The 12,739-nt window shown below is 37.5% G+C and overlaps 2 protein-coding genes across 8 annotated transcripts in view; both read left to right on the top strand.

Moving 5' to 3' along the window:
• The window catches only part of LOC108272454 (phosphoinositide 3-kinase regulatory subunit 6), a 20,058-nt gene extending 16,353 nt beyond the window's left edge, over window positions 1-3,705 (top strand). For all 4 annotated transcript variants that reach the window (XM_053684276.1, XM_053684275.1, XM_053684274.1 and 1 more), the window contains exons 16-20: window positions 145-221; window positions 484-571; window positions 1,251-1,306; window positions 1,607-1,713; window positions 1,951-3,705. In XM_053684276.1, the coding sequence (XP_053540251.1) occupies window positions 145-221; window positions 484-571; window positions 1,251-1,306; window positions 1,607-1,713; window positions 1,951-2,107 (485 nt within the window). In that variant the 3' untranslated portion in view covers window positions 2,108-3,705. The remainder of the gene's footprint in view (window positions 1-144; window positions 222-483; window positions 572-1,250; window positions 1,307-1,606; window positions 1,714-1,950) is intronic.
• A 2,562-nt stretch (window positions 3,706-6,267) lies between these two features.
• LOC108272528 (myosin-10) overlaps window positions 6,268-12,739 on the top strand; it is a 44,091-nt gene continuing 37,619 nt past the window's right edge. For 3 of the 4 annotated variants that reach the window (XM_053684273.1, XM_017480976.3, XM_017480977.3), the window contains exons 1-3: window positions 6,269-6,431; window positions 8,126-8,502; window positions 11,017-11,173. In XM_053684273.1, coding sequence (XP_053540248.1) covers window positions 8,149-8,502; window positions 11,017-11,173 — 511 coding nt within the window. In that variant the 5' untranslated portion in view covers window positions 6,269-6,431; window positions 8,126-8,148. Of the gene's footprint in view, window positions 6,432-8,125; window positions 8,503-11,016; window positions 11,174-12,739 lie in introns of all 4 variants that reach the window. The other variant, XR_008397307.1, reaches the window with a different exon arrangement.

Consider the following 12,739-nt stretch of genomic DNA (forward strand, 5'->3'; position numbering starts at 1 on the left):
TGTGTGTGTGTGTGTGTGTGTGTGTGTTTGTGTGTGTGTGTGTGTGTGTGTGTAAAAAAGTCTCAATTTGCACTTCACTGTGTAATGTCACAGATATGTCATCATGAAACCTGTTCGACATGACTGTCTCTCTTCCTGCTACAGACATGACTATCAGACAGAAGAAGCAATGTAAAAGTGCAGAAGTGTGCGGTGCGCTCGTCTCGCTCAACTACAGGAAGGTAATGAGATCAGATCACATCTACGTCTAAGCCCCACCCTCTCACTCAAACAATACAGCACTCTATTTATACAGTATATGCACTACAGCGTACAGTATACTGTATATAGTACGCTGTATTTATAATAGGGAGGCTTTTGGGATTGACATCTGATTATTTAAATTTGTTTTCTACAGTATGACAAAGTTTTTGTGCACATTAAAGTAATTTCTGCTTCCTTTGTACCTTAAAATCGTTATGCCTCATAATTTCACTTTCTCAGGTGTCACTGAGTAACAGAGAAGCAGAGAGAGGCGTTGAATTACGGACGACGAGAATTCAGATTTCAGCTGTAACCCCCAGAAACCAAGGTACACTTCAGCCAATCAAAACACACCGTACTGCTCTCGGCCAATCAGAGCACACCGTACTGCTCTCTGCCAATCAGAACACACCGTACTGCTCTCAGCCACTCAGAACACACTGCACTGCTCTCGGCCAATAAGAACACACCACACCGCTGTCGGACAATCAGAACACACCGTACTGCTGTCAGCCAATCAGAACACACAGCACTGCTCTCTACCAATCAGAACACACCATACCGCTGTCAGCCAATCAGAACACAACGTACTGTTATCAGCCAATCAGGACACACCGTACTGCTCTCAGCCAATCAGAGCACAGCACACTGCTCTCGGCCAATCAGAACACACCGCACTGCTCTCGGCCAATCAGAACACTCTGTACTGCTCTCGGCCTATCAGAACACTCTGTACTGCTCTCGGCCAATCAGAACACACCGCACTGCTTCCGGCCAATCAGAACACTCCGTACTGCTCTCGGCCAATCAGAACACTCCGTACTGCTCTCTGCCAATCAGAACACTCCGTACTGCTCTCTGCCAATCAGAACACCCCGTACTGCTCTATGCCAATCAGAACACACTGTACTGCTCTCTGCCAATCAGAACACACCGTACTGGCCACAAATTAATAGTGTAAACAATTATTGTGTTTAAGTGTCCTGATTTCTGTCTATCTCTCTCAGATGCGAACTGTCTCATGGTGGACATGGTGTGTGACGTGAAGCCCAAATGTGTCTCGGTGAGATTTCACTCTTTACACCAGTGATGCAGTAATAGCACCAATAGTAGTAGTAGTAGTTGTAGTAGTAGTAGTAACAGTAGCAGTAGTAGTGGTAGTATTAGCAGCAGTAGTAGTAGTAGTGGTATTATTATTATTATTATTATTATTATCATTATTATTATTATTTTTGATCTTGCTAACTTATTTTCTTTTTAGTTATTTTATAAGTTAAAAGTGTTTTTTCTACCCCTTGGTGATGTTCGTGTTTTGGAAGAAAAAGGAGTATAATTTTTAACATGTAATATTCGTTTTTCTCAGGAGCCCAAAATCCGAACGTGCAGCCTGAAGCTAAAGACGACTGAGAGGACAGGATTCACGCTGTGTCTGGATAAAGACTCGCGCAGAACCTTCCATGAAGTTCAAAGGTCAGAGGTCACTCGCTGTGTCTTCACAGATCTTTCTCTTTCACCTGGACCTCCATCATGATTTTAATTTAATATTTTATGAAATAATGACTAAGCATAATAATGATTAAATAAAATAACAGTTATGTATCTTCTAAATAAAAAATACAACATGAGTCAGACAACATGTAAAAAATATTGCTGATAAATATTTTTGGAGACTGGTGTTTTAAAAAATTTTTTTTATATCATTTACAGTATCGAAATAGAGCCGTGTAAGGATCCTGGATATTACATTCAAAAGTCCATGAGGTCAAAATTCACGACAGAAGAGGACACCGACTCCGGACTGAGCAAGTTTATGAATCGAGGACTTCCTCTTTCAATAAACACCTTCTCGGGCATCATTTCCTGACAGAAAAACAAGGAAGGAAGAAGAAATGCACTTTGGTGGACACTGAGCTAACTGCTAACTAATTGTGTCCTTTGAATTTTGTGGCATTCTGTTCATATCACGTATGACATGAAGGTCACCGAGTTCCATGCTGCTAAACACACACAGTGAATCGTTTCGCTTCAGTGTATTTAAAAACCACATATTTCAGAATAACTTCCTCTTCCCTTCTCAGAAATCATTTTCTGACAAATCAGGAGGAAAGAGCAGGCTGGAGTAAAACATTTAGCCAACTGCTAACTAGTGCTATTTAGGAACATGCTAACACACTCCATCCATAGTCCAATAGAGTGTTCATAAAAATTTAACAAATGTCAGTTACTGAAAGATTAACTCAACCTCACAGTTTTCCAGTTGTATGTTCAATAATATGGATGACAACATGTTTACAAACCCGTAGCTAAAATGACCTTATGCTAATATATAAACAGTGGCCGTTTTCTTTCTGACAGGCACATCAAATCACATGACTGTGTAACTGGAACGTCATTAGAGAGTGCTAGCTAAACATAACTAGCTAGCTAGGAGCGCTATAAAATATTAAATACAACCACATGACTAGCATCACACCAAGCAGTTGTCTGCAGAGTAGCTGCACATAAGTAGCTAAACAGCTAGTTAGCTTGGTAGATTTACTATATAAAATAAGATATGAAATACAATAAGGTGTTAGAGATCAAGAGTGTAGCTCAGACAGGCTCCTCAAGACCGTTAGCTTGAGTTTTTTTTTTTATGTATAATTATTAGCGATTTAATTACCACCGTTTTTTATCATTCCAACACTAACACAGTGTGACAATCAGCTAATTTGCTGAAGCGTTGACTAGCTAAATAGAACACATGCTAACTACCTTGTTCGCAAACTATCTAGTGTGCTAAATAATGACTTTGCTAACCAGCTAGCTAGCACAATAATTAGCTAGCAGTGTAAAGTATCAGAGCAATAAAACACACTCAAATATCATTGGAAATCTGAAGAACTTTATCGCTCCTGGTTACACATTTTTGAACAAAGGGAACTGCGTCCCATCAAAACAGCAACACCTTCTGGGTAATTTCCTGTAGTCCACAGTCATGCCGTTAAGATGGCCAAGTGACAGTGGATGAGTGCACATTAAACATTAAACAGCACTGATATAAATAAAAATATGAAATATACTATTAAATAATACATATAAAGTATGAAGAGGAATTATTAAAGAAGAAAATAAGTTTTTTTTTTTTTAAATGAACAAATTATTTAAAAACAGGTGTTACACTAGTGCAGTGGATTTTAACTTGAACTTATTATTATTTTCAAATCGTGACAGATTTGATTCGATTTTCTAGCACACTAGTTTAACTGTAAACGCTGTAATTGTTAAATTGCGAATATTTGTAAGATAATTGATTTGGCTTTTATTTTTGTACATCGCCTGATGGTCTGCTTAAAGTTTAACCCTTAAAATGATGCTTTATGTAAAAAAAAAAATGTACGTATACGCATATTGTGAATTATGAATTCTAAATAATGTAAACTTTTTCATTTATGATCTATAAAAATATACATTTTAAATAGATGTCTTGTTTGGATTATTTCCTATTCATTAATTTTAATTTAATTTTATTGATTTATTAATCCACCAGTACGCCGCAAGCCTGCACAGTGATGGCCATTTTGAACCCCAATCTTCTGTTCATCTGTTACTATTTGGAGAAGGGTTTGGGGTTAAAGGTCACTGCCATGTATACAGAGCCGCTGTTGCCATAGCAATACATTTATAATTAAAGTTAACATGAAGATTTAAAAATATTATAAACTGCTGAGATTCATAGCTGAGGATTTGTGGCACTCAAAAAAGAACAAAACACATTCAGAAACAAACCTACAGTATGGATGAGGAGTTTAAACAAAGAGAACAGCGTCACCTGTTGGACAACCCGCTCAAATACACCTCACACACACACACACACACACACACACACACACACACACACACATTATTCTAGAGATTTTTTCCTTTAAGAAACTTTGTACATGATTAAAAATTAATTAGAATTTGAATCTTTTTAAAGAAAACATTAGTTTATGTTTTTTTTCAAACTGAGAAATTATAAAATATATATCATTGTAAATAGTTTTGCGTAATGCTGTCTTCTCAGGTTTATGATATAAACTCAGCAAGAAAAGAAACGTCCTCATATTCAACTGCTTTTATTTCCAGCTAATTTCTTAACATGTGTAAATATTTGTATTAACATAAAAAGATTCAACAACTGAGACATAAACTGAACAAGTTTCACAGACATTTGACGAACAGAAATGGAATAATGAGTCCCTGAACAAAGGGGGGTCAATATTAAAAGTACCAGTCAGTATCTGGTGGCCTCCAGCTGCTTTAAGTACTACAGTGCATCTTATCCTCATGGACTGCACCAGATTTGTCAGTTCTTGCTGTGAGATGTTACTCCAATCTTCCACCAAGACATTTACAAGTTCTCCATCATGTCTGGGGGGACACATGCTTACATGTAACTTTCCACTGCAAGGACGATCTATCCTATCTCCCTTTACCACTGTCTTAGGTGTCTTACATTACAGACATTGCAGTTTATTGCTCTGGCCACATCTGCAGTCCTCATGTCTCCCTGCAGCAGGTCTATGGCATGTTCACACAGGTGAGCAGGAACCCTAGACATCTTTCTTCTGGTGTTTTTCAGAGTCAGCAGAAAGGTCTCTTTAGTGTCCTACGTTATTGTAACTGTGACCTTAATTATCTACCGCCTGTAAACTGTCTCTTTATTGCATGTGTAATTATTGTTTATGGTTCACTGAACAAGCATGAAAAACATTGTTTAAAGCCTTTCCAATAAAGATATGTAAAACATATTGGATTTTACAAGATTATCTTTAAAATACAGTCTCCTGAAAAAGGGATGCTTCTTTTTTGCTGAGTTTATATATTTATGATAGATATGTTGTGCTAATGTACCATTCACACTGCTGTAATTGCAAAATATTGCTTCTGAATTGTGTCGCTAACATTAGCTTACTAGTTAGTAATCTATTTTCAGATCTATTTTAATACCTTATTAACATTTCTCCTTGCTGTAAAAATGCACATAGTGCAGGTTACAGGTGTGTATAACATAATCATCATAAATATAAAGGACTTAAATAAACATCATTTTTCTCTAATGTTAGCTAGAGTTAGCATGAGCTTTACAAATATACATTTACCTCAGAAATTCAAGCTAACATTGTGTTTTGCTATCAGTTTTAACCCTTTATTCCAAATTAACAGCTAATGATGAGGAGGACTAACAGGGAAAAGGTTTGAAGCATTCTTTGTGGTAAAAGGAAAATTATTCACCGAAATATAATACTACTTTAGCAAGATCAAATCCAATTCTTGGTATAATTTTAGCCAAATAAACATTTTTACTATGATCTGTTGAAGAAATGTGTTAGATCTGTTAGCAAACATTATCTAGCTAACTATGAAGTAGCCAGTAGGTAACTAATGTTAGCAAAACATGCATGTTACTTAAATAAAAAAATTAATTAAATTTAATTAATTAATTAATTTAAAAAATTGTTTAATAGTTGACTTTATACATCAAGAAATTACAATATTTATCACAGAAATTGTATTTATTCTTATTGAGAACTTAATTACATTTATTTCGTTTGTCAAATTGAAGTGTTACGATTTTTATAACCACAAGAGGGAGACATATCTCTTTGCACAATGTTAAATGTATTATATGAAGTTATTATTTGTTCTAAATTTATTTGAAATAGAATCGGTTATATAAATAACAAAAAGTGATGTATTTTGAAATCGAAGATTTTATTAAATCCAAGGTAAATTTCAGTGTTTTCTCAACCGAACCCGCAGCGTCCCGTGACTAACCAATGGCCAGCGGTCAAGCGCTAATACGAGCCAATCAGGAGAGAGTGGGCGAGATCACAAGTGGCGCCAAAGAAGCGTGAAGAATGAAGCGCGAGGAATGTTAGGATAGGTAATGAAGCGGTTCTGGTGGGAGGGAGGGAGGGGCGGGGGGCTGGAGCCTGAGAGTAACGGATAACGCTGGGTTTGGTTGGAGTGGGCGGGGTTGGTATAAAAGGGGCGGTGCTGGGTTCGGTTGAGGCGGCAGCAGCATCAGTGTGGACTCTGAGGGGCGAAACAAGGCGAAAACACTGACCGACTTTAAGAAGAAACTGCAGCCTTAAAACTGGACGCGCTGGACACGGACATAGTCATCTCTTCATATACGGAGCTCTCATCGCCAGCTGCCCTTTGTAAGTCAGGGATTATTTTTTTTTAATTGCGTATTGTTTGCACAGTGGAGAAGCGGCTAGACGGATTATTAGTGTCAGTACTTTTTGGGGGTGATGATACAGGGGAGGCTGAGGCGAACTGGACACGCTAACACTTTTTTTTTTTAATTTTTTTTTATTTATTTAATTTTTTTTTTATTAAACATTTCATCATCTGCTGTACGCCTTCAATCTTCCACCTATTTAGTGCTATATATATTTATCCCTATGCATGATCTATCTATACAGTTAGACTTGTAACTTAATTCAGCCTCCATCCTTTTGGGCCAAGGCCATGCATGCAGTTAACGGTCGTTGATTAAAGCTAGGCTAGGCGTTGTTTTTTTTCCCCACTCCCTCCACCCGTATTCTAACGTGAAATCCCGCCTCAGACTCGTTGGATTGACAGTTGGTCTTGTTCGCGAGCGGCGCCGCTGATTGAACAAGTCAGTGGAATGCGAGCGAGGATGAATTCTTCAGCCAATCGTGGCATAGCAGGCGGGAGAATGTTGGCCAATCACAGTGCAGCAGGCATGGTGGTTAATGGTGTCGTCCAGAAATGCCGCATTCACTCAAGTTAAAAAGGAATTTAAAAATAAGTAAATAAATAAACAGATTTCGGTTGTCTATTTAAAAAAACTGTCTTCTGTTGTGTGGGGTTGCGTATTTAGTCTTGAATATCATTTAAACATTTTTTTTAAGCTGGCCTGAATTACTGAAGGAGAGGGCTAAATCCCTAATGACTCCTAACTTCCCTATATAGGTGCCCTACATAGGGCACAGGTGACAGAACGCTCACTTCTATACCTCATCCAATGTACTGTACTGTTAATATTGCCTTCTTTATGAGCCAGGTGAAGGATTTAGAGTAGATGTGCAGTAAACCCACGGCTGGGGTGTGTGTGTGTGTGTGCGCTGTAGGCTGCAGCCGTGACCCTGTTCTGTGGTGTTTTTAGGGCAGGAATTCAGGCCTCTGTCGGTGTCTGAGGTGACTTCTGCGGAAAACTGAAGCGCTCATGGTTTAATGTGTAGAAATGTGAATGTTATAAAAGCAGCTTGCACTGATGCAGAGCCGGTGTTCGGAGTCGCACATCAGTGTGTTCAGTGTGACGTCAGACGCTAAAATCAAACATCATCCACGGTTTCTTTGTGATTAGGCACGTGCTAATATAATCTTATTCGTATCGTCACTGTAGTAACAATGTTGTATTAAACGTGATTCTGAATCAATACAGTAAAGGGGGAAAAGTTCTGCATTCTTTTAATTATCTTTTTTAAAATACCCTTTCATCCAGTGTGTAGAATTAAAAGGTTTTATCTTCTCATCATCCCAGTGCTCAGTGAGGGCCCCATTATTTAAAAAAAATATATATATATAAAAAAAAATGAATAGCTCAAAATGTAGTGAAGTTGTACAGTTTTTTTGAAGATTTTCTTAAATAGTAAAAATGGATTGCTCAATGTAATTAAAACAATGAATAAAAATTGGACTAAAATATAGTAGAAAACTGTAAAGTATCTAAAAATGTAGTAGCTCAAAATGTATAAGTAAAAAGAATAATTTGGAAATGGAAATAAAGTATGTAAAAGTGATCAGTTTGGCTGTAGTCAGTGTGGTGATGGTTGAGAGAGTGAAGTGTTGACTCGTGTTCGGTTCTCCTCGGTTCTCTCTCTAGGTGGCCTACGTTTCTAGTCCCCAATGCCGGAGATGGCTCAGCGGAGCGGGCAGGAGGACCCGGAGCGGTACCTCTTTGTGGACCGGGCCGTAGTCTATAATCCGGCCACGCAAGCCGACTGGACCGCCAAGAAGCTGGTGTGGGTTCCGTCCGAGAGGCATGGGTTCGAGGCGGCCAGCATTCGGGAGGAGCGAGGTGAGGAGGTCCTGGTGGAGCTCGCCGAGAACGGCAAGAAAGCTCTGGTGAACAAAGACGACATCCAGAAGATGAACCCACCCAAGTTCAGTAAGGTGGAGGACATGGCCGAGCTCACCTGCCTCAATGAGGCGTCGGTTCTCCACAACCTGAAGGACCGCTACTACTCCGGACTCATCTACGTAGGTGTCACACACACGCAGGGGGAGGGGGGCATGTATTCATCTCTGATGATGCAGTGTTGTGTATTAGTGTTTATGACTTCATTATTGATCATCAAACAGGGTGAAAAGTGCATAAGAAACTGAGGGAAAGATGGAGGGAAATAGTTTAAGCCCAATACAGGATGAGTGCAGGACCGTTTGTGGTTTTTCCACCTCACACTGTGAAAACAGGAGGCCAGGAGTGATGAGGTCATCATGGAATGTTAGTGGACTGGGGTTTATTACACACACGTGTGTGCAGATTTTATTGTAGTTTGCTACATTTATAGTGACAAAGTGCCTGGTGTGTGATGAACAGAACTATGGGATTGTCGTCTGACAGAGAGAGAGAGAGAGAGAGAAGGTCACTGATGTTCTTTATCTAAAATAAAGACTTAAAAAAAAAAAAAGTCATGCTGGCGTCTGAACAGGATAAAAATATTTCCCTGATAAGTTATTGTACGTTTTGCGATGTGTCATGATAATGTAGAATATCGTAGGACAGCAAGGACTTCAATGCCCAAACGGCTATCAGGAATAAAAACAGTTTCGTCTAGTGAGAGATTCTGCTGTGTGTGTGTGTGTGTGTGTGTGTGTGTGTGTGAGAGAGAGTGTGTGTGTGTGTGGGGGGGGGGGGGGGATCAAGTTTAAAGCTCTTTACCAAGTCATTTCCATGATTAGCTTCTCCCTCTTATCTGTAGATTCTGTTATATAACAGTGACAGTGAGTACTTGTCACTCTGGATTTACTTTATTTATTCATAAATCTGTTGCTGGAGTATTTACACCAGAAATGCTCTGCTGATGGAAATGCGGGAGGGGAAAAATGTTCATATCCTACATTTCACTCCTGAGTTTGTGTAAATTTCCATATAACGTGAATCTCAACTGATTGTTTAAATCGAATCGTACGATTGGTCTTCGACGTGTACCTCCGATTTTTATACACAGATTACTCAGTCACATTTAAGCCACTTACTTATTACAGTGAACATTTTTTTTTTTAAACTCTGTCGCTTCTTGTTAATGACCTTAAATACTAGCCGTTCAGTCAGGGCAAGAGTAATGGCACTTTTTTTTTTTTTAGATGGGGGGGGAGTTTGGTTAGTGTGTGTATGATGGCTGATGCGCTGTAGTGGCTGAGCTGCATTACTGGAAGCTTTAGTGTATATTATGCTTAGGAGGCACTCTTCCTTTTATGGAGTTTTGTAGGCGTGGCACCATGGACATGTCTGTTCATTTAATTTAGCAACATGCGCACATGAGTACGAAGAAAATATTAGCAAATGTTTTAAATGTGCCACAAACTTTATTTATGTACTTATTTAATTTTGTCGGGGTTTGGTTTAGCCTTGAAATCATTTACACAACTTTTACCAAAAGATTAATAACGAGGTCTGTAAAAGAGAGAAAATTGATGCTTTTGTATTGGAAAGATCAATTGGAATTGAGTTTTTACCAACAGACCGGCTGGAATACCAGGAGACGAGGATCGAATTGTGGTATGTGAGCTTGTTGCTGCTGCAATGTCGGTGTGGTTTAAAACATGTATATCTTTTTTTTTTTTATTGTGCATGAAGTGGCCAAAAGTCAATTGTGATCATTTTAGCAGAAGTTTAACAGTCTGCCACCGAATGATACAGACTAGTGAAAGAGGACAGGAAAGGAGGGAGATGTAAATCCCTGTTTGCTCATAAAGCTGTGTGTGTCGCACACCTGTGCTGAACAAATCCTAGCTGCAGAGTTGAGTTAAACTTGGTGCAGTGACTCAGGAGTGCAGATCTGCTTATGTAAAGCTGAACATTTTAGTATCAGACAAACTGAATGACAGAAACATGTCGGACAACTAGCTGATCTGGTGGCTAGTTATCAAAAGGCTAGTTAGCTAATAACATAAGATGGCACATGGTATAAACCCAGAACAAGGATGCAGACGCTCAACACATCCAGCTCAAGTTTATGCTCTCTTTCCTTCGCTTGGGCTGCAGTTACATGTTGCACAAATAGTGTTTAGAACAAGGTCAGATTTTTGTGTGTGGGCAGGAACATCCTGTACTTAGACTTTGCCCAACTGGTGGTGTTTACTGATTTAAAAAAGGGAAAATAAAGGTTTGAAAGTATATGTTGAGTGTGTTACAGTCTTGCTGTGGGCTCCGTCCCAAACTACATTCTACTGTACTCCATAGTGCCAAAATTGTATGTACCACATAGAGCATACCATTTCCTACAGTGCAGTGGGTTTTATCATAAAGCCAGACTCTGTGCTAACTGGAAAATCCCGAGTCCTAACACTACTATGAAGGCTTGCCTATTTTTATTTATTTATTTGATTGATTGATTGATTATTTAGCATGCGAGTATACCACTATTTAGGAACATAATCATAAACAGTTCCCTGGTGTCATGGAATAAATAAAGCAGTTCATTGTATAATGTTTGTGGTGTTTTTTGTTTTATTTTGTTTTGTTTTGTTTTTTCTCTCATCCTTTTCCAGACATATTCTGGACTCTTCTGTGTGGTGATAAACCCGTACAAAAACCTGCCCATTTACTCAGAAAACATCATCGAGATGTACCGCGGAAAAAAGAGACACGAAATGCCACCGCACATCTATGCTATCTCGGAATCGGCATACAGGTGCATGCTGCAAGGTAAGGATAACTACTTTATTTTATTTATTTATTTTTATTTTATTTTATTTATTTATTTATTTATTTATTTATTTTTTTTATTTTTTTTTAAAGCTTAAACACATTGTTTTAACTGAAACCAGTTTTTTTTAGCTAGTAATAAGAACAGTTTTTCCCCACAAAGAAACAATGTTTTGGATAAAATCAACAACTCTGTAGCTAGGAATAATAAGTATTTGGTTAGAATTGTACATTTTAGGTAAGACATATAACTTCTATTTAATTAAAAAAAAAAAAAAAATTGTTAAACTTTAAAAAAAAAAAAAAATTTTAAGCTAAAAATGACAGTTTTGCATGTGGAACTAATAAGTAAATATAAGTGCAGCTAAAGAGCACGATGTCTGCCTTTAAAAATAACAGATTTGTAGACAGAAATGGTAAGAGCTGGAATTGTAAGTTTTACATGAGCCACTAAATTTCCAGAAAACGATTTTAGCTAAGAAACGCAGTTTTTGTTAAACAGCAATTCTGTTGCTAGAAGTAATATGCATTTAGTAAGAATTATAGGTTTTATGTGAGAAGTTCTTTTTTTTTTTTTTTTTCTTTTTTTTAAACAACAAAAAAAAACCCACACTTCTATTTACTCAAAGATATTAAGCAATATCTTCAAGTAAACAGAAGTGTGTGGGTTTTTGTTTTGTTTTTTGTTTTTTTGTTTTAAAAAAGCTAAAATGTGTGTTAACAAGTTTTGTAGCTAGAAATGGTGACTAATGGGTAAGAATGCAAATAAGTTTTTAACCAAGATGTTTTTGCTAAAAACATTTGTAGCTAGAAGAAATAAGCGCCTAGTAAGAATTGTATGTTTTAAGTAAGAAAAGTAATTAATTTATACGTCTCTGAAAGAAAATGGAAGGTTTTGTAGCTAGGAATATGTCCTTGGTAGGAATTATGAGTTGTAGGCAAGACAAAGAATTTCTGTATAAACAGCAAAATGTCTAGCTAAGAAACACAACAGCTTAGTGAAAGCAACAATTTTGTACCTAGGAATAGTAAATCTTCTTCTTATTGGAGTTTTGGGTACAGTTTCTTTTAGCTAAAACACTTTGGGTAAAAACACCAAATTTGTAGCTAGAAAGAAGTAGTAATTGATAATGATTTTTAGGTTTTGGGTATAAACATTTTATTACTATGTATGAAGAAGCAACGGGATACTTTTGTTTAGACAAACATCGTGTACATGAATGTAACTTTCCAACTGTAAATAACTGTATCGGGTAAAACAACTTATTAAAATAACTCTTCGAAGTATGAACGCGTTTTTAGATTCTAGAACCAATTTTTTTTAAATTGATCGTTAAAATTCAATCTGTAAGTCTGCAATTGTGCAATAAAACAAATTCTAAATTAAACAATCTATAGTCCAGTGTGTTCGCGGTAGAAATGCCACTATAATAACTTGCTGTATTCGTGTTTTGTCTTTTTGTGGAGGAATAGAATTATGAGCTACGTTGTACACGAAGGGACTGGTTTTATTTTTAACTTCATGACCGATTAAACACTCTTGCCAGGTTCATGGGGTTTTTGGTC

This window comes from Ictalurus punctatus, chromosome 12 (genome assembly GCF_001660625.3).
Source record: "Ictalurus punctatus breed USDA103 chromosome 12, Coco_2.0, whole genome shotgun sequence".
In the NCBI taxonomy this organism is placed as follows: Eukaryota; Metazoa; Chordata; class Actinopteri; order Siluriformes; family Ictaluridae; genus Ictalurus; species Ictalurus punctatus.